Here is a 25535-nt window from a genome sequence, read left to right as displayed (position 1 = left end):
GCACCAGACTCTACCTTCTTAAACACAAATGCGAAAGATGCATTTTAGTAATGACATCTCTAAATAGCCCCGTGACCGCAGGCGGGCCATTTCCTGGAGCTCCAAACAATCTGGTACGAAAAGGTTTTGTTACCCAAAGGGCTGAACTGATGCGCTGAAGTACTCCGTGCCTGCTCCTTTGTCCCCTCCCAGGTGGGGAAGCATCTTTCCAGGATCAGGCCGGGGCGGGGAGCTCTGGCTTGACGCTGGCAGCGTCGGGAGTCCAGCACGTTTGCACATCCCTGTGCCCTGTGACAACAGGGACACCCCGCGAGGTGCGGGTCTCGCGGGAAAAGGTGCAGGTATTTCTCGCTGTTTTCCCCCTTACTCCATTCTTACCACGTGGCATCTTCCCCTGGAAGGAAGGGGGGGGGTCCCCACTTCGTTTTGCCGTAAGTTCAGCAACTGCCCCGGGCCGGGCTCGTGCTCACGGGGGCGCGGAGCCTGCCAAGGGTCAGGCTGTGGCCCAGGAAGCACTGCCCCCGCCGTGTCCCCGACCGGGATGGCCCCGCCCCGCACGGGGATGTCGCGTGTCCCGTCCGTCGTTGCCCCGGGGAGAAGCGGGTCACGTGTCGTTGCTCCGTGGTGCGCGGACTGTAGACGCGGCGTGGGTTAAACGCGCGCAGGCTGCCGGACTGCGCCTGCGTGCGGCGCGGCGGGGCGGGGCGGGGCTGGCGGCCCATGGCGCGGCGCTGCGCGCTGGTGGCGGCGGCGGCGCTGGCCGTGTGCGCCTTCTACTACCTGGGCTCGGGCCGCGAGACCTTCTCCAGCGCTACGCGCCGCCTCAAGCAAGCCCGCGCCGGGGCCGGGGCGGCGGCGGCAGTGGCGGAGGAGGAGGAGGAGGCGGATGCGCTGGGCGAGGCGGCGGCGGGCGGGCCGGAGCTGGCCGTGCTGGTGATGTTCACGCGGGCGGGCGCGGGGCTGCGGGCGCGGGCCGAGGCGGCGCTGGGGTCGCTGCTGGAGGCGGCGCGCCTGGGCCCGGCCGAGCGCCTGCGCCTGCACGTGGTGACGGACGCGCCGTCCCGCGCCCTGGCCCGCCCGCTCCTGCGCGCCCTCCGCGCCCCGCCGCGCTGCCAGGTGAGGGCGGGCGCGGCGGCGGCAGGGGGCGCGGCGGCGCCGGGGCAGAGGCTGCTCCGCTCCGGGCCCGTCCAGGCCTCTCGCTCCCGGACCTGCGCCCTGGCGCCGCTCCCGGGGCGGGCGGGCGGGATCCCCCACGGTGTCCCAAATACACACTGCCACCGTAAGACCAGCGTGCTCGATCTCGGTTGACACGGTGGCCAGATGGATCAGGCGCGCTTCAGAGCCCTGACCGAAGATGCCCATGGCAAACTGCTCACGTCCTTGTAGCAGGTTACTGATCGCTCTTTGAAAGGCCCAGGAGAGTTGTGCATACCGAAAGGTAAAACTGTACACGCATATAGCCCCTCACGGGTGGTGAAGGTGGACTTGGCTATGGCATCTGGATCCGGTGCCATTTGCCAGGATCCCTTGGACAGATCGGGTGTAGAGATGACCTTGGCTGGGCCCAGGCGATCGAGCAGTGTCCATCCTGGGCATAGGGTGTGCATCGGGGTGGCGATACCGTCCGTCCATGGGAGCAGGGGGCCGTGCGCTCCGGCTGATGGACACCAGCCAGCGCCAGGAGCGCGGCACTGCCTCCCCACTGCCACGGGTCCGGACCCCAGTACACCGTTGTCTTGCACCTGGCGTGCACGGCTGGGCCACGTGCTTGCCACGTCTCCTGGGGATCGGTTTCTCCAATGGGCACGAGGCACCTCTGCGTGGCGGGAGCCGGTGGCTGTGGGCACGGGGCAGGACACGCCCCCTCGCGGGCGCAAGCGTTCCAGCACCGGGAGAGCGTGACCCTGCGGCACCGCTGGGTGCACCGCTGCCTCTTGATGCCGGCCCCAGTGCCGGGCTGGGCCAGGGCCGGCGCTGGGGGAGCGTGTCTAGCAAGCAAGACCTCCTTTCCCCAAGCCCGCTGGCAGCTGGGTCATGCCTCCGGGGGGCTGTTGCACTCAGAGTGCCCTGGATTGGCACGTGCCCGGGATGGCGAAGGTTGGGCCGCAGCTGAGGCATCTGCAAGCAAGCTCCAGGCCCGTAGCATCCGGCAGTTCAGTGCTGATGGGCCACATCTGGAGCAGCAGCTTGATTTGCCTCCGCCTGCTTGGTTTCTCCCTGGGGTCAGCTTGACCGGGGCGGCTGTTCTGTGGCGTGTGTGTGCACGCTGCTGCAGCCGGTGAATAGAACAGCCCTTTAGGCCCTGAGCCCTTTGCATGTGGGCTAGCCCGTAGCTGGCGGGGTGAGCGTGCACACACGTGTGTGTGTGCGTGCGTGTGTGCACGCGCTCGTGTCCACACACACAGTGCCTGGCACTAGGCGCCTCAGCAAGACGAGGACGTGGACTGGCTGCGTGGCTCTGCAGCTTGGGTCATCATCACGCACCAGCCTGTGATGTGGCTCCTGCCGCGCTGCCCAGGGTGTCCTGCTCAGCGGCTGTGTCTGCCTGCTCTCCTCAGGTGACCTTCCATGACGTGGACGTGCTGACCGAGAAGCTGTTCCCCATCGTCGAGGCCATGCAGAAGCACTTCAGCGCCGGCTCAGGCACCTACTACAGCGACTCCATCTTCTTCCTCTCGGTGGCCATGCACCGCATCATGCCCAAAGGTGAGTGTCGTGGTGCTAAGTGCCTGGCCAGACCGGCGCCGGGTGGTGCTGGTCACACATAAGAAGGGATGGTGGTGGCTTGAACTGCCATGGAAAGGGGCCTGGTGATGGGAACAGGGGCTCCTTAGGGCCACAGGCTCTGTGTGGTCCCAGTGTGATGGGGATCATCAGCTGTTCCCCAGCCCGGTGCATGGCATTGCTAGCCCCTCTCAGGGTGACGCGTGTAGTGTTACCAGACCATGCTGAGGTGGAGGGTGATGCACGTGGCCCCATTCAAGGAAGGGCAGGATGCAATGAACCCACCCAGGGAGCAGGCCTTTCCTTTAGCGACCACTTGGCTGCTGCATGAGGCAGCAGGTACCCCGTGCTGGTGGTCAGGATAGAGGCTGTTCTGGACAGAGGCATTTGCTGGCCCCGGGTTCTGGGGCTGAAGTTGCCTTGCCAGAGAGTAGTCGGCTCTGCCTGCATCCTTTGTGGGCTGGGAGCCCCGGACTGGAGCTGGAAACAGCAGCACCTCTGAGATAGGTGCTCCTGAGCCGCAGACAGGCTGGGATCCAGAGTGGTTTGGCCCAGGCCTCCAGACTTCAGGTTGCTCTCTGCCTTTGTGTCTTTGCTGTGCATGTTTCTGCTGCCCCACCCCGTGGTGTGAACGCGGGGGCTGTGTTGGCAGCACTGCCTGGGGCCCGGTGCGGTCTGGCTGTGGGCCTGGTGCTGCTGTTATCGGCAGCACGTCCTGTTCCCAGTGGCTGCTCCCCACTGCCACAGGAGTGCTGCTGGTGGCTCGTCTTCCGCCATGTTCTCGGCTCTCCTCACGTCCAGGCTCTGCCCAGGTCCAAGGCACCAATGCCTGGATGGCTGCCGACCACATAGCCACATCTGGCTCTTACCATCTCTCTCCTCCCCTGTTTGCCAAGGTCCCGAGCAGGGGAGCAGTCCTGCCACTTCCGGTGCAGGCACGTGCCTGAGTGCTGTGCACACGGCAGGGGTCTTCAGGTCCTCCGAGGGCAGCGCACCGCAGGAGGAGAGGTGCGGCCCTGGGGAGGGAGGTGGACAGGGCCTGTGCCATGTACTGCAAAGCTCCTGTACTGGTCTGCTCAGCTCAGCTGGTCGGGATGAGGCCAGGAGCCAGCTTCGGCAGGAGGAGTGGGGTGGGATTGTCTGCATGGTCTCTCCCAGCCTCTGCTTGTTTGGGAATCAACAGCAGCAAGGACCTGTCCCTCGCTTTCCTTCACCAGGCAAGGGTTTCTGTGGGTGACTTCATTTCTTGGGTGTGCGACACGGTTCAGCTAGGTGGCGGGTACGGGGCACTGCGTCTCTTGCGTCTCCTTCCTGGCCTGTCCTGTCCCCTGCACAAAGCTTGCGTATGTCGTGCCTGCAGTGAGCCTGCTGTTTGCTGCAAGGCCATCCTGTGAGCCCATCTCCCCTGGGCCTGAGGGCCACGCGTACCACAGCCACCGGGCGCCTGTGGAGCGTACCAGTGCCTGGGGGCTGCCAGCAGGCTCTGTACCAGCTCCGTGCCCTGCCTTGGCCAAGCTGTTCCCTCCACCCGCCGCGAGGCTCCCTGCCAGCCTGTGCTGTGCTGTGCTGTGCCACTCCGGAGCTGGCTCCACTGAGACACGAGCTGCGTGACCTGGGGGTCAGTCACCGGTCACGCTCCTGGAGCCCAGTTCTGTGCCCAAGGGCATCGGGGCAGCGAGCAGATGTTTGCCATGTGCTGCTGAAGTGAGCTGGAAAAGCCCAGGTGGGCTGGGGGAGAGGGTTGTTTCTGGACGCTGGATCCAAGAGGCTGAGCCTGCAGGGTGCAAAGTGTCAGTTGGCTTTGAGCTGCTCCCTCCAACGGAGGGTTTTTCCTGAGGTTTGGGGCTCTTGAAGGTGGCCTTGTGGGGCTCAGTGTGCCAGGACATGGGGTCAGGTGGGGATGGGGCAGGAGTCAGGGCTGAATCACTCTCTGGGGGTTTTGCACGGCTGCTGCACAGTCCTCAGGTAACCGCGGGATGGGATCCAGCACAGCCTGGTTTTGACAAGGCGGGGGTTGTGCCAGGCTCCCCCGGGGCTGCCTGTATTGCGAGTGCCCTGAGCTACCTGGCGTCCGAATGGCAGCAGTAGTGCTGCCTGCTCCTGAGCTGACCTGCTTTCTCTGTTGTTCGCTAAGGTCTCCCTGGAGGAAGATGCGAAACGCCTGTTCCCAGTCGGCCGCAGCTGGCTGCAGCCTCTGGGGTCCCCCAGCGACTCGCCTGTCATCTCTTGCTCAGGCACAGGATGTTTAAAGGTGTTTTACAGCTGAGCAAGTTGAACCCTTGTTTCGGGAGCTGATTTATGTGGCACTCACAGATTTACTGCCCCGGTATCTGCAGGATGTGCGTGGCCCTGCCAGAGATTTATGGCACCAGGCAAGGTTTTCCCAGCTCGTTCCCTGCTCCGTCGTCTCCAAGCCAGGGACTCTGGGAGTGACCAGCTCCTCCTAGCTCCTAGCCCAGCTTCTCTGGCTGTTCACAGCCTCTTCAGATCCACAGCGACCAGCCCCGTTAGCTGTCCTCTGCTTCTGGTCACGGTAGCTCCAGGGCCCCTGGGACATGACCCCAGTGAAGGCTCTTTACCCCCAGCCCACCACCGCCACTTGGGCATCGTGCTTCCTGCCTGCTCGTTAACAGCAAATGCAGGACCTTCCCCTTTCCTGCTCTTTGCCTCTGTCAGCGGGCAGCGTGGGGGCAGGCGTGCTGTGAGGAGGGGATTCAACCATGCGATTGCAGCCATTTGCTGACCTGGAGCTTGCCCGGCAGAGGGGGCAGGCCCGGCAAGGTGAACCCTCTCGTGTCTTGCTGAGGACTTTATCCTGTGAGTGTGTCCCGATAGGATGTGGGGAGCCGGGTTGCAGGCAGCTGATTTACTGCTGTGGGAAGCCATGGCAGCGAGGGGCCTGGGCACGGCTTTGAAACTCTCCCTTCTCGCTGGCCTGTTCCTCGTTCACTCTGTGGAGCGCGTGCAGCGGCCAGGCTGGTGCCACAGGTAGCAGCGATAGGAGCGAGGGGACAGGTCTGCGGAGGGGAGCTGGCTGGCAGCCTCTGACCCGGACCGCTCGGCCTGAGTGTTCTGGCTGCGTGTCGGGCACTCGCTGTAGCTGGAACCGTGTCCAAGTGCGTTTCCTGTGCCTGGCCTGGGGGAGCCGGATCTTTCCCTTGCAAGGAAGTCTGCCGCTCCTCTGGCGGGCCAGCACCATGCGGCACGGGGCCTTTGCAGGACTCGGGAGAGTTTGGAGGCCGGCAGGCAGCAGAATTGCTTGAAGCCAGTAAAGTTCACCAAGGGGCTGAGCCCCACAATAGATGGGGGGTGCGGTGTGTGCGTGGTGAAATTTTGCAGCTACTGAGCAGTCTAACTGAGCCCTGCCAACGAAGAGCACTACATGTTTTGCAAAGCTGAGGGGAGCGATGAGCTCTGTGGACCATGGTGGAAATGCTGACAAATATGCACAAGCGTTAGGAGCGCTCTAAGAAGGTCTGCGTGCGTTTCTGGCCGTAGCCGGACCTGAGGGCCAGGGCTCCGTGGCGGGGTGGAATTGAGCGGCCGGTGGCAGGCGCGAGGTCAGACTGGGCCTCTGAGGAGCCGTCTTGTCCGGGGCTGCCTGCGATTCGTCTCGCTGGCTATTCCTGCCTGTGCCGTGCTCTGCCATCGTGTGCTGGCGCTCGTCTGCGCTGGCTGTTAATCAGGGACCCGCACAGCCCATGGGGATCGGTAATGCTCAGAACTGGCTCCAGCTTAGAGCCACAGCCTGATATATTGGCTGACCTCATGAAACTGCTGCTTGCCCCCGTGCAGCCTCACGCGGGGCATCTCGGCCTGGGTCTGACAGCCTCTATCAGCAGCAAGTTCTGCTTTTCCCACAGAGCTTAGGTCGGGAGGGCAAAGGCCAGGGGAGTGGCACAGGGGAGGGAGCCATGAGCCACCTCATGTACCCTGCCCTGCACACCCACGCCACGCAGCATCGCCCTGATGGCAGTGGCAAGGGGGCTTTCCCCATCCAGCCTGTCATTGTACCCGAGGCCCCTGCTGAGCCTGGTGGGGCCCCTGGGCTGGGAACATTCATGGAAACATCAACAGGTTTTGGGCTCCGGGTAAACCTTCTCCTTAGCTGGAAATGTAGCAGGAGCCAGGAGCAGTTATAAGCACAGGTGTCAGGCAACTGGCTGTGAATGGGCGCAGCATCTGCTAAGCACAAGCCTCGCTAGGCTAGCGTGCTCCCTGTCTCGGGCAGTCCTGAAAACATTGCCATCGACTTGGTGTAGGTAGGAGTGCGTGTGCATGCGTGTGTGTGCATGAGAGATGGATGGAGCAGCTGGACTTTGATATCCTCAACCAGCCCGTGTCTGTCCTGCCGTCTCCGCTGGCTGGAGCGTGAGACCACTGCCTGCCAAGTGCTGTCTGGCCGTGTCGGGCGCCACAGTCACAGGCTCATGTTCAAGGAGGCCTGCACAGCAGTTTTTGGCCCTGTGAGCCTGAAGCTGGGTGGATAATGGGGCTGATTTGTTCCCTGTGCTAAGTGCCGCCCATTTCCACGGACATCACTGGGATTTCAGCATCCTGGAGGCCTGAGCCATTTGTTTTTGCCTGTCACCACTGCTGCTCTAGGGCAAGCTGCCTCGGGCTGGTGCGGCGCTGTCCCCACAGGCTGCTTGCGCAGGGTCTTCAGTCCATTTGTCCCGGGTGCGCATCGAATAGCCACAAGCCACCGAGGTTTGGTCACTGGGAGCCTGCACGGTTCAGTGGCTGGAGCGATGACCTACTTTCCACCTTTTCTCAGAGTGTGAAGCAATTCCCTGTGTGCTTTCAGCTGGACTGAGGGTCCAGCCGGTTACGATTAATAAAAAGCACGCACAGACTGTGCTGTGTCAACCCTGGACGAACGATTAAGTGTCATCCCCCTTCTGTGAGCTCAGGATCCCCCACCAGAACTGGGAAGAAAACGGGTGTCCTAGGCACTCGGTGCGACCCGGCCCAGAGCTCCTGAACAACCCTCGTGTGACTTGCAATTCATGCTGTCTCCTCCTTCACCCAGCCAGGAGACGGCCCTGGGGAGAGCGGGAATTCCCACGAGGTGCCATCAGGGCCTTTCAGGATGGAGGCATTTGGGGCTGTGCTGTCTCACAGAAAACACTGCGCATCTTGGGAGGCTGGACTCTGTTCTGACCCACTTCACCTTGGAGAGCCGGGGTCACTGAGCACAGCCCACGCTGGCAGGGGAGACCTCTGTCCTCACCAGAGCTGTGAGCAGAACCAGAGCAGCTGCAGCAGGGAAGCAGCATCTCCTGCACTTGCACCTGCCCTTGGGAAGGAGATGAGGGCGAGAGCAATGCCCCAGGCTGGTCGCCAACTGATTGCTGCTCACAGGAGCCCAGTGAGGCTGGCAGGGCAATGCCAGTTCCCCCACCCAGGGTTACATTTTCCCTGAGCTCCTCCTTGCCAGGGTGTGCTTGGTGCTTGCAGCCCAGATGTGTGGTGTACCACGCATGGCAGGCACTGCTTTGCTCACGCGGGCAGGGTCCTGTGTGCTACGCAGTCTCTCGGGTCAGGAAGCAGCCGGACCCAGTAGTGCTGCCTGGCATGGGAGCCTTGCAGCTTCCCCAGCACCTGTGAAATGCAGCATGGGCAGCCTGCGTCAGGTTTGGAGCAGCTCTGAGCAAGTGCTGCCTCCTGTTTGAGAGGGGCAAGAAAGGGCTCTGCTGCCCTGCCTGGGTGGGCCCCCTGGCCTGGGCTGTAGCTTGTCTGTGTGGGAGCCGGGCTGCCGTTTGGAAAAGGAACACCTTGGAATGACTGGAAATGTGGCAGACCCTGCAGCGAGCGTGTGCGTGCATGTGCATATGTGGGGCAGTGTGTCTGTAACCTGGAGGGCTGTCTCTGGGGAAGCCAAAGACCCAAAGGGTGGTGGAGACCAGATGTGGGCTTCCCTGGTGTGCGCAGACGTGAGCAGAGGCTTTCAGCCTCCAGGGCTGTAAGGTGTGGCACCTCTTGGGGTCTGCTCTCATAGGTGTGTGCACGTGCACATGCACTTGCTCCCCGTGTCAGTGGCCTGCCATGTGGTTGCGGTCAGGCTGCTGCCCTGGCGTGGCAATGCTGCTCCTCTTGGATGTGCCAGCTCAGCCTGGTCCCTGTAGCGAGAGCGCTGTCCATCCAGCTCCAGCTTGACCCTCGGGCACTGTCAGCCCTCGTTGCCTCCATTGACTGCCGCTTGCTGAGGTGCTGACAGGCTGTTTGGGTGCCCCAGATCTGTCAGAGCCAGGCAGGCCTGCGCTCTCCCCCATGTTGCAGTGACAACCTCTCATTGCGCGCCTGCCCATCCTGGTTAGATCTGCATCTCGGGGCTGGGGAGGGGGGTCGGCCAGGCCAGGGCAGTGGGGGCTTCCTTCGGACTTTCCCAGCCTGGGAGGTGCATGGAGACAGGGTCACAAGGGGGTGGTTGGAGAGGCGCCGAGCACAGCCGAGGCTTGTTGGCAGCCGTGGGGCCGTGATCGGTGCCGCCTGCCCCCCTCCCTTTGTTCACACGTATTGTGTGCTGCGTGAGAGCGCTGAAAGCCCGGGAGTGCTGGGCGTGGGGCTTGCAGCATTGCGCAGGTGCCCAGTAGGGCATTGCAGGGTGGGCGCACTCAGCCACTGCATGTCCCTCCAACTGTCCCTTCCAGGCCTTGTTTGCCTGCTTCTGCGCGGTGTCTCTGGCACGTGGCCCGGAGGCTGGAGCAACAGCCTCAGCGAAGCCCCGTGTGCTCTGGTCACTGGATGTCGCGGCACTGCCTCTGTCTCCAGCAGGGCCCCGAGGATCCCCCTCCCATGAACACTTCTCGTGCATCTCGCTGGATGGCAGGCGCTGATGGTGGCCTCATCTGGAGCGGTGCTGAGCACGTGCTGCTGCCTCTGCCTGCATGCGGCTGGAGGGGAGCTGGCGGCTCAGTGAAGGGGGAGGCGAAGGGCTGCATGGGATCTGCTTTGCCAGCCTTCATCCTGTCCCCGGCCACCACTGCACACGGGGACGCAGGCGTGGGGGGCCTGTCCCTGTGCTACTAGCAGTGCCATGGCTTGGGGCAGGGCAGCAGGGGGTTCCCTGGGGGCAGCTCCAGGCAGGTGCTGTTGCTGGCTACAGCTGCCTTGCAGTGCTTCTCCAGCTCCCCCAGGCCTGACTGCCCTGCAGCACGTTGTCCTGCCCTGGCGCTAAGGCAGGCAGGGGCTGAGAAGCCCAGGCAGCCCCTGGCCGGTCCCTTGGCCCCTGCAGGGTACATGCATGAGGATCAATGTGGTCAGGGCAATGGATGACCTGGTCTCAGCATGGGGCCCTGAGCTCCTGCCCTTTGGGCACGCAGGTCTGGAGCTGTGAGCTTCCTGCAGCAGTGCAGCCACGTCCTGGCCCTGGCACCCTGTAGCCCACGGGGCAGTGGCCGTGTAAGGGCAGTTGCCAGCCCCCTGGGCTGTAGCAGCAGTTCACCAGCAACCTCTGGCAGACGGCCCGATCTTTTAATATGCCGGCAGGCAGGAGTCGTGCTGAGGTCGCTGCTGCTCTGCTCCGTTGGGCGTGCCACGAGGCCAGCGGGGACCTGCCCGCAGAGGTCGTTAGTGGTGGAGCCTAGCCTGGCCCTCGGGAGCTGCTGGCCTGGCCAGGCCTCCGTCTTGCAGGCAGGTGTTGCCCTGGGGTCGCCCCAGCAGGGCCAGTTTCCTGGGCTGGGGGTGGGTGGGTGCTGGCAACATCAGCAGTTCGCTAGTGGTTTCTGCAGATGCTCTTCAGGGCCTTTCTGCACTGCCTGTGGGTGAAGAGAAACTAGCATCCCCTCGGGATCAGCGGGGGTCCCTGCCCCAGTCCCAGCGTTCTGCGCCCAGGTTGTGGGATCACGAGCAGTGCCGGGGGGTCGCAGTAGCAGATGCTCGAGGGGGAATGGGGCTCATCTTGAGCGACCCACCGCCGTTGGCTGAGGATGTTGGAGGACATGGCCCCTTTGGCTCTGAATGGATCCCCGCGGTCCCATCCTCCACAAACTCCTCTCGCCCTTTTGGACCCTGCAGCCAGTTTGCGGGTTCCCGGCGAGCTGCCTAGAAAGACTCTTCCTGCGTTAGGTTTAAACCTGCCTGCTGGTCGTGTCAGTGCTCGGAGCTGCCTTGGGGTTCAGCTTCCCTGACCTGCCGGCTGCTCGGCCCCTTCCCCTCTCCCCGGGGGGGTCTCTCTTGCCCCTGCCTGGAGTAGCCGTGGGGGTGGGCTGTGGGCGGCAGGACAGGGTGCAGGGTCTGGGTGCAGCTGTGGTTCTTGTGGTCGCTCCGAGAGAATCCAGCTGTGACACCACATCTGGTCTGGGACATAGTCCCCCCTTGCCAGGGGCAGTCCAGCCCAGGTGTCCACCTCTCAGCCCAGGCGTCTTGCTGCAGGCGCCATCCCCTGGCGCTGGATGCAGGGCCCAGGGCTCCCGGGAGTCCCTGGCATGCACCTCGGGGCCACAATGGGCCAGCTGTTCGGTGCGGTGCAGGGCTCCGAGATGCAGACAGCGTCTTGCGCTGATCGTGAGCAGGGTCACGTTTGCACCCGCATGCACCGGTGCTGCTGGCACAGCCCCCTGCTCGCTCCTGGCCTCGCGGGCGGCCTGTGGGGGGAGCACCCGGCCTGGAGCGGAGACGGGCGCTATCAGCTCTGAAAACAAGGCCAGGGGAGGGGAGCGCACAACAAAACAGGAAGTGCCTGAGCTCTCCTGACAGCCGAGGGGAAGCTGCAGGGGAGCAGCAGGAACACGGGGCAGGACAAGAAGAGGAAGCCAGGAACAAAGGGCAGATGAAGGCAGGGAGTTTGTTTGCACAAACAGCTGTGTCTCCAGGCTGGGGTTGCCATGGGCTGCCATGAGGTTGCCATTGTGGCTTGCTGCGGGTCTCCCCTTCTGCCCGGCAGCCACGGTTATCCCTGCTCTCTGCGGTCTGCCCTGGTTCGGCTGCACGACCCCTGCTAAGCTGGGCCGCATCCCCACGGGCTGGGGCCAGGGGGTGGGTAGCGTTCAGGCAGCAGCCGGTGTGCACCACATGCACCGTCTCCCCAGCCTTGGGGCAGTGCCAGGAGCCAGTGTTGCCCTGTGGCCCCTCCGAGCTCCCTGGGCCCAGGGTCTGCGCTGCAACGGCCCTGGCAACATCTCCCATGCTCAGGCAGCGCTGACTGCAGGATGCATGCTCTGCCCTGCCCCCCGCCCCCCCAGCAGCATGAGCTCCCCATGAGTGGCAGCACCAGTGATGCTCTCCTTCCTTTGGTGCACTTGGGCAGGGGGACACGGGAGTCCGGTGTGGGGTTTGTCTCCCCTGCCCGTTCTGCCCAACCCAACCTGCCTGGCAGGCGTCACCAGGACTGTCACCCTTTCCCCCCTGTGCCGAGAGCCTCTCCCTAGCTCAGCCCCCGACGCTGCTGCTTGCGCCCTGTTATTGGGGGCCCGGGCCCGGAGAGGCTCCATGGCTCATGTGGCTGAGCAGGGGAGAGGTCGGCTGCCGGCCTTCCCACGTGGTGGGGGGAGCCAAGATGTTTCGGGGATCGTGAGGTTGTGGTAGCCATCCCCTGGATGTAGGTTTCTGGGGCTGGCACGCCCAGCCCAGCAGGCAAGAAGTGGGTGCTGCTGTGGGGTCTGGTGCCAGCTGTTGCTGCAGAGCTGCTTCGTGCCCGTGGGGTTCAGACAGGGCCCCGTGCCCAGCCGGGGGTCTCCTGTCTGCGTGGAGCCACTGCTGCTGAATACTGACTCGAGCTGACGCCACAGAGCACAGGCCAGGCCGGCTGTGGTCCCTGTGTCTGCAGAGCAGCATGTGCCTCGTGCCTCCGCTCCCTCTGAGGCATGGCCCAGGGCTGGAGCTGGTGGAGCCTGCTCCTTTGTGGCAGCGGCAGCCCATGTGCTTTCAGCTCGTTGCCTCTGACTCTGGAGCCATGAAATGACTGCTGTCCTTGCCAAGTTGCACCCCAGGCACTTCCCCGGCGGCTGTGGTGGAAACCCCCAGCTGTGCTGCGCTGCGCTGCGCTGCTCTGACAGTCCTGCCTGTCTGCGTGCATTGGTCTCCAAGGTGCTGCCCAGCCCTGACCGCGGACCCGTGCGGCTGCGTCCTCTCCCCCTTTCCCTCCTCCCCTGCAGCGCACTGTGGCCAGCACAGCTCCTCTCTGACCTGCTTGGCGCCTTGCTCAGGATGCCGAGGGGCAGAGGTTGCCAGCCACAGCACTTCCTGGCCTGTGGGCCCCGGGCTCCCCTCTGCCCTCCCCGTGCCTGCACGATGGCCCTGGCTGAGCTCCTCTCCAAAGCATGCCTCTCAGTGGAGTTGGGGATAGGCCTGTGCTGCCGATACCCATGCTGGGGTCTGGCTGATACCTGCCCTGATGGTCCCCAGCGTGCACACGGGCATGCTGCCTGCAGCCTGTCCATCACAGCATTTACTGCCTGTGCTAGGCCCTGCACAACTGTGACATGGTGCCTGGGGTCACAAGCAGGAACTGCCCTATGCTGTGGCCAGTAGCACCGCGCTGACCCACATTATGGCTGGGCCAGGTCTTGCGCAGGATCAGGCCCACGGACCTCAGTGTGCCTGTGCACAGCTGCTGGTTGTTAGCCTGCACTGGGGGAGGGGAGCTCAGGCTCCAGCATCATGTCTGATGGGACCCGAGGAAGCAGGCGCAAGCCCGTGTGTCTGCAGTGACTGCTACTGCTACTGCCACCGTCATGTGGGTCTGCCTTTTGCCTCTGACTGCCCCTCTCTGCCTTCCAGAAATCCACCGCATGATCCAGGTGGACTTGGACCTGAAGTACAAGGCCAACATCCGGGACCTGTTTGAGGAGTTTGACAAGTTCCCGCCGGGAGCCGTCATCGGGATAGCCCAGGAGATGCAGCCGGTGTACAGGTGGGCGGCTGGCGTGGCGAGGGGGGTAGGCAGGGGAGTGGCTGGCTCCTGCTTGCTGCCCACATGGGGGCTGACTCGGTAACTCAGGGTGGGGATAGCTGGCCTCCTGACAGCAGCTCGGCCTCGTGCGTGCTCCGATCCTCGTGTTGGTGTGAGTGGAGCTGTGCCACGTCGTGTCGTTCTCTGACGCGTTGCTCTTATGGCGCTCAAGGAGCCCGGGATGGTTTCAGCGGCTTTAGTGGGAGATAGAAATGATGCATTACTGATGCATTTGACACGCGGTGGCTCCCAGCAGTCAGCTGTCCCTGGGCCGTGTCCTGTTGCTGTTTGAGCATGAGGGCGAGCAGGGCTGAGACGTCCTCAGCCCTACATCAAGAACCAGCATGGAGATGGGCTCCAAGTGTCCGGCCCTTGCAGCAGCAAATGCAGGATGAACCTGTGCCGCGAGGGTGTCGGCATACACCCACTCTCGCGCAACCACGGGCTTGCCAGGCCTCTGGGACTTGGGGATATGGTCTGCTGTCGAATTTGGGACCCTTTGGCCCCGCTGGCCGTGGCCATTGACAGTGAGCCTGTCTTGCTGTGACTGCCCCTGGACTCCTCCCCCAGGACCCATTGCTGCCAGCCTTATGATGCCCCAGGTGGGACCTGGCATACCAGGAGCCTGCGGCCTGCATCCAGCCCATGGCCCCGCTGAGTTTGCCCCTGCTGCCCAGGACCGCTGGGTGCAGATGATCTTGGGGAGGCGCCCCAAGTGCCCACGTGCTGCTGCCCTTGAGCCTCACCCTTCTCTGCCCTTTGGTGTCCAGCTGCCTCTGCCATCACCCGTGTGTGTGCTCAGGCTTCTCCTCCTCGTCCCCTGGGGCCAGGCAGAGCAGGAGCGCGTTTGGCCTTTTGTTAATGAGGCCTCCCTGCCTCACCAGGCCCCGCTTGCTCCCTCCTCCTGCTGCAGCTCTGCTCTTTGTTTGTGAAGCTGCAGCTCGCCGATCATGTCCAGCCAGGAGGCAGGCGTCGGGGCGGGCACGCTGGGCCGGGCTGCCCGGGTGCAGATGCTGACGGGAAACAGGATAGCGAGAGTGGAGCAGAGCGGAAGCGCCCCCAAGCCTGCGCTCACATCCTGCAGCGCGAGGGGAAAAACCTCTGCACAGCAAAACAGGATGGCACTGCGGCGTTCCCATTCGCTTGACTCATGCTGAAACAATGCCCGGCCGGTGTTTATCTTGGAGAGCAGGGGCCCCTGTGCACAAGTCTCCCGCTCTGGACAGCAGGGCTGGGCTGAGTGGCTGCCTGCAGCAGGGCAGGGGTGGGGAGCAGTGCGCATGGTCCATGCCCTGCCAGGGCCCTTGCATGCACCAGGGCAGGAGATGCGCCGGAGTCATGCATTCGCACTCGTGTCCAAGTGCTGTCACCATCGCCTGTGCAGGCTCCGTTTAGGCACTGAGTTGAACAATACAAACCATGTTAGCTGTCAGAGCCCCGGACCAGCCCCGCATGAGGGAAGAGGCATGGGGAGCCCGTGGGGTCCTTCATGCAGGCGGGAGGTGCGTTGCAGGCCCGTGTGTGCCGTGCTACCTCTTCTCTGTGGCCCTGCTCTGCGTCACTCTGGCTGCAGTGGGTGGACTGTTCCTTCCTTGCATGGTTTCCGTTAGCTTGTTTTCTTGCATAGCAGTGGTGTTAAACACATGGCCGTGGACCGGATCCAGCCTGTGGAGCTCTGCCAGCTGGTCCTCAGCACTGCCCCAGGTCTGGGCAGACCCTTATGGGGCACGGCATGTGGCAGACCAGCCCAAGGGCAGGGCCTAGGATACATGCTGCACAGTGCCCACTTGGGGACTGCTGCGTGGGCTGGCGCGTGACACAGATCCCAGACCGGCCGGAGCAGGTACTGCCCTGTATGCAGTGTCTGCCCAGTCAGATGGCACATGCAGTTGCCTCTTCCCACTCTCCTTTGTGCAGCACGTGTCATGGGGGGTTTTAAGCCTCCCCCAGAGATGCAGCACAGGCTAGGGATGGGGATGTGCTGTGCCAGTGCTCCTGCTGGGACTTAAACCCAGCGGTTCCTGGCTAGGGGGTCTTGCCCCCTGCTCAGGCTCAGACTGATGCCAGATTGGGGTCAGGAAGGAATTTCCCCCTTGGTCAGATAAGTATGGACTGGTGGGGTTTTGCCTTTCTCTGCAGCAGGGGCATGGCTTCTGCCTTGAGTGTATATTAACACTCTTTGCAGCAGTAGGACATTGGCAGCCACGGTCCCCCTGCTTTCCCTGGCGCGACGTCTGTCGTCTCAGGGTTGACAATTGTTTTACTAAGTTTACATGATGGATTGCACAGCAGAGCTTGGGCAGGGCTGATTCTGCCTCAAGCAGGGGCAGGACTAGATGCAGCTTCTGCAGGTCCCTGCCAGCCAGCATCTCCATGCCTCTCTGACAACATCCTTGTCACGGAGCCAAGGCACTGGGCTTCCTGCCCCCTCGGAGCAGACACAGGTGGCATGGGGCCCCATGGCAAGGTAAAGGGCAAAGCAGGCCGTGGGAAAAGCCTGACCCTGCATGGTGCTGGGCACCCTCCATGGCCCTGACCTTCTTCCTTCCTGGAGCAGGGCTGGAGTTGGAGGCACTTACTGCCTTTGTGGGACTGCACCTGGGCTGCCCAGCCCGTGGCCTGATGCTGCAGCCCCAGACCCTTGGTCCCATCATGTGAGTGTGTTGCGAGCACTTGCATGGTTTGTGGGGGGCCCTGTGGACCAGCCGGCGAGCTGGCTGCATAGATACACGTGCAGCACTGGGTGGGGGCCGGGCAGTCCCTGCCTAAGTGCGGGGACTCTGGCAGCCAGAGCCGGCTCGGTGCCCTGAGCTGGCACCAGCAGAGGGAGCGTCCGTGCAGCGAACCTCTCTGCAGAGCCGTGCTGGTGGCAGTCTCTAGCATTTCTGCAGGGCATTTCTGCAGGGCAGGTGTCCTGTGTCCGTTCTGCGCGCTGGACTGCAGGGCAGGATGGGGTCCCATGAGCACTTACCTGCTGCACCAGTTGCCGGCCAGTCCCGAACCACTGTGCAGGGCTATGTTGCTCATTGAGACGGTGGGGACCCTTGCAGCCCAGGCCTGTGCTCTCTTTCTGGGGTTGGACATGGATCCTGCCTCCATGCAGCCAGGGTGAAACTCGGTCTCTGTGCAGCCCACCTGGGTGCCATGGGGCAGCCCGCGTCCTGCCATGTTGGGCCCTTCTGTTGTGTGGGCAGGACACGTGAGTACACGGAGGCCCACGCTCCCTTGCCTCCTCTCACTCCACAGCTTCACCCCTTCCCGCTCAATCTGGCACCTTGCACCACCTCCCCCTCCTGCTGTGTCTGCGTCCCGGGGGCCCTGCCTCAGTGCTGGGCCCTGCCAGACTGCCGGCTTTTCCACTTGGTGCCTGGGGGCACAGCCAGCTCCTCTGCAGCCATGGGGGGTGTCTGTCAGGGGTCCTGCAGCATCCTCTGGCCCAGCTCCCCGGCCACGACCCTCCTCACATCCCAGCAGCAGGAGAGGTCCTCTGGGACCGTTCACCACATCGGGATGAGCTATAGGGGATTTGGCGTGCCCTGGGAGCAGCCTGCCGAGAGCCACTGTCATTGGCACCCGGGGTCACAGCTCTTGCGGAGGCTCTGGCACAGATGCAGGACTCCTGCGTCCTCTGCTCCTGCACGGGGTGTGTTATTTGGAGAATGGGGCTTCTGTTCTGGGAGGAGCCAAGGGCCACCTCTGCCCGTGCCGGCCACCCGCCTTGCCCTCAGCCCAGCGGCTTCAGCTCCCTGCCCCCTCTGTCCCTCTCTCTTCTCACTGGAGGCAAGTAGTTGAGGGAAGAGGACTGTGTCCCTTGCGTCCTGGGCCCGGGGGCACGCGGCTGCGTCAGGGTGGGGCGGGCTGAGGGCGTCGGGAGGCAGCAGCTCCCGCTGGTGCAGGTGGCGCGGCGGGGTGGGCTGTCCTGGGACTTCTGTCCTGCGGTTGCAGGAGCTCTGCCCCGCCAGGCTCGTCCCTCCTGCCATACAGGAGCCGAGTGCACGCACGGAAGGAAAGGAGGCTTCCCTCCATCGTCTCCTGGGGAACCCTGCCCCCCGCCAGGCCTTGCCCACATCCCAGAGGCCCTGCCACAGCCGATGGCCTGTGTGTGTGCATTGCTCATCGCTCGTGAGCGAGAGCTCTTTGCAGGCCTGATGCCTGCAGTGACTCTGGGCCCCCTCAGGGCCCTCTGCCCGCGGCTGGTGCAGAGTTGGAGAAGGGGATGCCAGGAGAGCATGGCACAGCCACGGGCAGCCCTTGGCATGTGGAGCTGTGTGGGGAGGGGTCAGGGTCAGTCCTGTCTGACAAGTAGGGGTGAAAGCTGTGTTGTCTGCATGGCCGGCACACGGCCCAGCTGCCGGGGGGGCTGGAGAACTCTTCCCCACCTCCACATCGGGCTTCGTGGCCTGGGCTACCGTGGGCAGCTGCCTCCTCTCACTATCCCTTCCCAGCAGACGAGCGAGGGAAGGCGCAGGCTTGGTGCTACAGCCGGCGTCCATCTCCCTCTGTCTGCACTGAGCTTGTTGCAGCTGGGCTGTGCCGGGCTGCCAAGACCCCTCGGTGCAGGGCTGCGGAGGAGCGGCGACTGAGAGGCTCCTGGACCGTGTCCACGTGTGTTGGTGACCAGCAGCACCTGGACCCGGGTCTTGAGCAGCCTTCAGTGCACTGGCCAGTGGCTCCCATCGTGACCGGTTCCTGGCAGCCGAGCTGTGCTGACCCTGCGCAGCTACGTCGCACGCGCGGCAGGGAGAGCCTCGCCGGGGCGCGGAGCGGAGGGCCCTGGGGCAGCTGCACTGTCTCTGCCTCTGACAGGACGTTGCTGCGAGCTGCTGCTGAGGTCGGGGAGCTGCGCGTTTCCTGTGTTTCAGCTGGGCTGGTGCTGTCGTTTTCCAGGCAGACAGGACTGAGGGCTCAAAGGCTGCACACGTGAGGCCAGTGGGCCAGAAGGTGCAGAGGGCTGAGCAGTGCCAGACAGGCCTGGCGGACCCTGTGCTGGCAGTGCTGATGCATCTGGCGCTAGCTCATCGCCATCGGCTTTCCCTGCTCCTGGGAAGCTTGCCGCTGGGGACAGGCCTCCTCAAGCCATGGGGAGCAGGAGCCAGGCGCTACGTGGTCTTCCCGTGCTGGGGACAGGGATTCGCCTTGCGGGAGTGCCGCAGCAGGCACAGAGCGCTGCTGTTCTGTGCAGCGGGGACCTGGTTCTAGGAACTCGGCAGTAATTGCTGCCTGGAAGCCTTTGGTACAGAACAGCTTGTGCCTTGACAAATTGGCCATAGTGCTGGTTCACGGTAGCAGGGGCCGTGCTGTCAGATAATCGTCCTGTCACTGGCTGAGAAAAGCAGCCTCAGACGTGGCTGTTCTGCCGTCTGTCTGCATGAACCCCCATGGGCACTATAGCATCCACATGCCTGTGTCTGCGTGTACCTCCTGGGGGGTGTTGCAGACTCATGCACGTGGACACTGCATGTACCCCCTGGGTATGTAGCAGCATCCATATTCCTGTATCTGCGTGTACCCCTGTGGGCATTAGGAGCCACGTGCATGTGTCTGCACACAGACGTAACTTGTATGTAGGGACTGACATTTGCCCATCTGCATCCACTCAGTGTTTTGGACATGGTATGCAGGCAGACAGGGCTTGGCTGGGAAAAGGTGAAAGGAAGGAGCGGAGCAGAGCTCCCAGGAACAGCTTGTCTCTGGGAGCTGCCGGAGATGCGCACAGCCAGCATCAAGGAGCCCAGAAACTCTGGACAGGTGTGACAGATCAACAGGCCGTGGGGGGCGGGCAGGGCCCGAGTGCTGTTGGCTGTGGGCAGGAGCACGTCTCTGTGGCCGCCTGCAGCTGTCCCTGGCCGGGAGCCGTGCGCTGCACTGCTGTTCCATCGCTCACTGTCCCATCCTATCCTAAACTATTTGTCCTGTGCTTCCCGTATGTGACAGCTCTCCAAGCATCACTCCAGGCTGCAGGGATAAGCACCACAGAGTCCAGAGCAGAGCAGCCTGTGCAGGGCATGGAGAGCAGGTGCAGTTTGGCCTTTCCTGTGTGCGCAGGCCCTGGGGGGTCCAAAGTGCCCCACTGGAGCCAGTGTCTCTCTGCTGTGGAGCAAACCTAGGCGACCTGACGAGGTCACGCAGCCAGGCAGCCCACGGCCCAGGTATCCGGGCTGCTCACCCTGCAGCTGTGGCTCCTGGCATGGGCTGGATTAGAGACATAACGCTCCCCCCGCTTTGCAGCAACCTGCAGCTCATGTTGACGTGGCTGGTGCAGAGAGCCCCCAGTCCTTGTCCTGCCAAGATAGGGGCTCAGTGTCCCACACTGCTCTGCCAGTGCTCCTGGGCATGGAGGGGTGGCTGGGGGAGGCTCAGGGCAGGATGCAGAGGTTTGTGATGCACCATGCGTGCTTACACACACACACACCCCTCTATTTTTGGAGCTGTAACAAGATATTTTTAAAGCCCTTAATTACAGCTCTGCCTTGGAAGCTGATGTGCCGGCCTGTGCCGGCCTGCCAGGCGGTAATGGGGGGTTATCGCCGAGGTGAGCAGCTCTGCCTTGCTGTTGCGGCTGGCGTGGGGGAGCTGGGAGGCCAGCGTCAGCGTGTGCTAGTGGGGAAGGCACCTGGGAGGCTTCACCGATTGACTGGCTGGAAGTGCAGCTCTCCAGGGGCTTCCTAGCATGCTGGGCTGTTTGTACACAGGTACTTGGAGCAGAGCCCCTTGGCCAAGGGCAGCTGCACCCCTGGACAGGCGCTGTTAACAACACGCAGGACACGTGGCCAGGGTCTGCTTGGGTGCTGCATCTGGGAGCTGCTGGTAGCCATGCTCCTCTGGAGGAGGGCCAGCAGGGCAGGGCAGTGCAGTGCACTGGTCGCAGCGGGTGCTTTGTGGAGCTGTGGAGGGCCGTCTCCCTCCGTGCCCCCCCAGCAGCGTCCTGCTGCTTCCATCCTCCAGGCAACGGGGAGCTCCGGGATGGCTTTCTGCCACGGAGAGATGGCCTAGAGCTGTGCTGCAGTGAGCAGGGCCCTGCATCGGCAGGGCTCTGCATATGTGGGCAGGGAGGCTGGCAGGGGAGGGACGTCGCTCAGCTCTCACTGGCCTGGCACTCGAGGCGATGAGCTGGTTCAGTTCAGGTGGGCCTCAGCACCGAGTGCATGCTCAGCACAGGGTCCTCCAGGGGCACGTCCAGTGCTGTTCGGCTCCCGGCGCCTTCTCGGCTCGCTGGCCTCGTGTACACTGCCTCCCGCGCTGCCCCGTGCTGCTGCAGCCTCAAGCCTCTGACGTCCCCCGTGATGCAGCCCAGACCCCTGCAGCCCTGAGGGTGGGAGCGGTGAAGAGGGCGCCCCGCTGCCTGCAGACCCAGGGCTCAGGCTGGAGTCTCGCTGCTGCTCATCCACTGGGGCCAGGGGTGCAGCCGGTAAAGTGCTACGGGGTGTGTGCACGATGCTGCTGCTTTCCTGGTGCCCCAAGGATCGGCATCTCCACACCCTGCAGGTCAGGCCCAAGGGACCTGTCTCCCCCTTGCCTGGGCCCTCTGGCACTGCTGCCCGTGTTGGCGCTGGCACTCTGTAGCGAGCACCCACCCAGGCTGCAGGGGCATGGCCTGCCCTGGGATCCAGGCAGAGGGGTGGGTGCTGAGCAGGCCAGTGCCTGTGCCTGTGCCCATGCTCCTGTGCATCCTGGCAGCAATTTCCTTTGTTGCTTTCTGTGCCCAGCACCCACATCTGGAGCAGCGAGCCTGGCCTTTTGGCCACACCTTTCACTGCATTGTGCTTGCCCTGTGACTTGGGAGTAGGGAGGTATTTGGCACAGCCTGTCCTACTGCTCTGCAGCCTGTCCAGGAGCCCTGGATGCTTCCATCTGTGTTTTGCTCATCACAGAGCACCTGCAGCTTCACTGTACACTCGGGCAGTGCTCAGATCATGCCCTGGGCACTGCAGCTGGCCTCGGCATGGTGGGGGAACGTTGCCTGCTGTCCCCGGCCTGGGCGGTTCTCTCCGTGCTGTCGGTCGTGGGCACCTGGAGTCACCAAAGGTCTGTCTGAGATGCCCAGGGAAAGGCTCCTTGTTTCCACCATGGTTAGCACATGCAGCTAGTGCTGCAGGAGTGGGGGAGACTGTGACAGGGTCAGGGGTCTCTTGGGCTGTGCCCATGCGGGTCTTGGGAGTAGTCGTGCTGAACCAGATCACTGACTGGCCCTTCTCCAAGGGATCCTGGTGCTGGATGGGGCGTGCTCCCTGGGCACTGGGATCCCTGAGACGGGTCCAGACCTGTCCCCCGGGCTCTACAGGACTCGGGGTGCTGTAGTGGGAATCCATGCAGCGCCAGGGCAAGGTCGGGGCTGGGCTGCGGGGTCAGACGGTGCTGGTCCTGGGCAGGGAGCTCTTTACCTGGTTCAGTCAGGCTGCAGGCGCCGGAGGTGGGAGCATGTGGGCCTTATGCATGGCTCATGAAACAGTAGTTTGGCACGGGTCGCCAGCCCAGCTTTCTCCACTGGGGTCAGCACTGGCCTCCCTCGGCTCTGCCCTGGCCTGCCCATGTCCTCACGTCGCTCTGTGCTGCCAGGTCTCCACTCGCAGTCCGAGCCGACGACTGTTCGTTGCTCCTGAGCAAGCAGAAGAGCAGTCGAGCGGTGCTGAGCTGGGGAACCGGGCTGGAGCCCAGGTTCTGCTTACACGGAGGTTGACCCTAGAGCCAGCGCTGGTGCCCAGCCAAATCCTGGGTGGGACAAGCCCTGGGGCACAGGGGCAGCCAAAGTGCGAGCCCAGCCATGGCACCACAGGCCTGTCTCGCTCCTTGGTGCCGTGCTGTAGCCGCCAGCGTGGCCGTGGCTGCTTCATGGCTGGTGTTTGCTTGTGTTTTCTCGCTTGCGGCCTGGCTGCTGGAGAAGGGCCTGATCCTTTCCTCTCCTCCCTGCTTTGCACTGACCACAGGGCTGAGGGACCTGCTATGTCTGCCCCTCCCCCATCTGGATTTGCCTTGCCTGCTTCCCGGGGGGTGGGGGCAGGGGCAGATGCCCCCAACGGACAGGGCAGTCTTACCTGCCTCGTTGCACAGCTCATCAGTGCTGCGGGGGTGCAGGGCCTGTTCCCGGACCACAAGCCAGCCCCACCACAACCACCCCTCTGATTTCATTGGCACGGTGCCTGGTGCTCACTTCCGTGCGTGCTGCGACTGGGGGGTGCCTTAGTGCCCCAGGGCACCCATGAACCAGCCACCTCTTGCTGCATCCGAGTACGGCTGCTGCGGTGTTTCTGCTGCGTCACACAGGGCCGGCCTGGCCGCCTGTCAGCTGAGCAGGGTATCCCCAGAGCCCTGCAGTGAGGCTCCCCCCGAGCGAGCCGGCACCTCTGGCTGTTGGCACCGGCTCTGGAGCATGCGGCTGTAATGTCCTAGCCGTGCCAGGGAGGACACAGGTGTGATGCCTCTGATGCAGTTTGCAGCTAAGGACCTGGGATGAGGGTGGGTAAAAACAGGTGGTGGTGGGAGCTCAGGGTTCAGCCCTGGTGTCCTGGGCAGTGGTGGCGCTTCCTGAGGCCCCAGGTGGTCCCACGGGACAGGGAGCCTGTGCTCTGTGGGTGCCCACGCCTTGGCCCAGAGGTGTGCACAGAGCAGCAGGGAAAGAAGGGTGTGCGCTAGGGTGAGCAGGGTCCCCTTCCTGCAGTGTCAAGCGAGCAGGAGCCTCCCACCCTGCTGGCACTGGTTTTACGCAGGCGCAGGCCCCGGGGCTGCAGTGGAGCCAATGCGCGGCACTGGGTGGCTGAGAGCACAGACCAGCCCAGCTTTGGGGCTGCTCCGTTCTGCAGGGCATGGGACGGTGGTGAGGAAGGTGCGTCGCAGACTGGTCTAGCTCGCTCTTGCTGGTCACCGGTTTCATGCACCGTGGTGGCAGTGGGGACATCCTGCCAGAGCCCGTCTCGGTCTAGGGTCATTCAGCGTTTCTGTTAACACTGCAGAAAGACAAATCCCCAGGCATGGCTGGGAAAACCTGCAGGCAGTGCAACAGGGCTGGGGTAGCAGAGCCTGCCAGACCAGCCCGGATCTGCGGGGATGTGGGTGTACGTGAGTTGCCCGTGTGCTAGCAAAGCCAGTGCAAGGTCATGCGATGGGACTTGCTCATGGGGGTGGCCTATGGCCAGAGCGGCCACTGTGCACCCCTGCAAGGCCTACTGATGCCAAGCTGGGGCTGGAGTGGGAGACCCGATGCTGGGGGCAGCGAGCAGAGTGGGGAGGCCTCTGTGCGGTGTTCGTGAGGGGCGTGGGGCCCCGTGACAGCAGAAAGGTGCTGGGACACCAGAGCGGGGTCAGACAAGCCCGGGAGCTACGGGCTGGACCGGCTGCCTCTTGAGGGAGATGCTTCCTCCGCTCTGTCACCTTCCCTTGTCCTGGAGAGCTCTGCTTTGGCCCTGCTGGGTGCTGGAAAGAGGGGGCCCTGGCTGGTGGTGCAGGAGGTCTCGTCTCCTCAGCACTATGACTTTCGGGGTCCTGCACTGCTGCCGTGCCCGGGGCTCCTGCTGGACCCGGGGAGAGTGAGGGTGGCCGTACGCGGGGGCCAACAGGTGGGAGCAGGGAGCGGCTCTCCCTGGCTGGGGCGGGCGGCACGGTGCCCTGAGCGCCCCACGACCGGTGACGGCCCGCTGTGCTCTTCTCCCCAGGCACACGTTCTGGCAGTACCGCCGGGAGAACCCGCAGACCAAGGTGGGCGACCCCCCACCGGATGGGCTGCCGGGCTTCAACAGCGGCGTGCTGCTGCTCGACCTGGAGGCCATGCGCCGCTCCCCGCTCTACAACCGGCTGCTGGAGCCGGCAGCGCTGCAGGAGCTCACGGAGAAGTACCACTTCAAGGGGCACCTGGGGGACCAGGACTTCTTCAGCCTGGTGGGCATGGAGCATCCCGAGCTCTTCCACGTGCTGGACTGTACCTGGAACCGGCAGCTCTGCACCTGGTGGAAGGACCACGGCTACAGCGACGTCTTCCACCGCTACTACGCCTGCGAGGGCCCAGTCAAGATCTACCACGGGAACTGCAACACGCCCATCCCCGACGACTAGCACCCGCCTGCCGCCGACGCCTCCCACGGGGCTGGAGCGCACAGCGAGGGGTAGGTGGGGACACCAGCGCCGTGCCCCCCGGCTGCCACGGGCACCTGGGCCACGGGACCACCCCGTAACCGTTCCGTAGCCTGCAGCTTCACCCTGCAGGGAGGCAGCGTGACCTAGTGGTTAGCGCAGGACCCCAGGCATCAGACCCTGGCTTACCTCATGACCCTGGGCACATTGCGGGGGCCCTTCACAGCCTGGTTTCACTCTCTGAAATGGGGATCATCACAGTTACCCTCCTCCCCGTGCAGTCCTGAGGCCAGTTTACGTAATGGATGCCTAGAGCCGTGTGCTTGCTGGGCCGAGGTGCCCAACAGCTCCGAGCCTGGGAACCGGGGCACAGTGCCCTGTGCTGCACACCCGGTGCTGGCGTCCTCGGCGGGCCGGCCCTGGGTGGGGAAGGGGTTGTCTGCACGCCGAGCCGTGCTGATGACGTGGCAGCACTGCTGGGTTATTGGGACCACAGTTGAGATGCAGGGAGTGTGGAAACCTGCCCCCCATTCCCAGCCACAAACATTTACTGCACAGCTCCTCTCAGAGCCACTCAGTGCACCTGGACCTGGACCTGGAGCTTCCTGTGTCTAGCTTCCCCTACCCTCTTGTGCAGCCGTGCAGCTGCACGTCGCCCTGCCCTTGTCGGCTTCCCACGGCCTGAAGCTTCAGGCAAATGGATTTTGTATGAATATTTTCTTTTCTTTCACTCTGGTTAGGATGTAGCCAGCACAGAGCTGTTGGGTAGGTATGGCACCATGTCCTACATGCCTCAGCCATGTGCGATTGCAGGAGTGTCCCCTGTCAGGCGTGTAATAAAGTGTATTCACATCCA

At 63.6% G+C, this 25535-nt stretch overlaps 1 protein-coding gene across 3 annotated transcripts; it reads left to right on the top strand.

Moving 5' to 3' along the window:
- Positions 1-42: 42 nt before the first annotated feature.
- XXYLT1 (xyloside xylosyltransferase 1) lies at positions 43-25535 on the top strand. Of its 3 annotated transcripts, none has more exons than XM_090053591.1 (4): positions 539-1096; positions 2533-2706; positions 13447-13579; positions 24265-25535. In XM_090053591.1, the coding sequence occupies exons 1-4, from the start codon at positions 721-723 to the stop codon at positions 24659-24661; spliced, it is 1080 nt and encodes a 359-aa protein (XP_089909717.1). In that variant the 5' UTR covers positions 539-720; the 3' UTR covers positions 24662-25535. The 3 variants fall into 3 exon arrangements, with proteins under 3 accessions (XP_089909716.1, XP_089909717.1, XP_089909715.1); XM_090053589.1 differs by having other exon boundaries at positions 560-1116; positions 2559-2706; XM_090053590.1 differs by lacking the exon at positions 13447-13579 and having other exon boundaries at positions 43-1116; positions 2559-2706.

The sequence above is a fragment of the Crocodylus siamensis genome, chromosome 6 (assembly GCF_052110815.1).
Source record: "Crocodylus siamensis isolate JL-2025a chromosome 6, ASM5211081v1, whole genome shotgun sequence".
In the NCBI taxonomy this organism is placed as follows: domain Eukaryota; kingdom Metazoa; phylum Chordata; order Crocodylia; family Crocodylidae; genus Crocodylus; species Crocodylus siamensis.
This window is presented reverse-complemented; position numbering and strand designations above follow the sequence as displayed.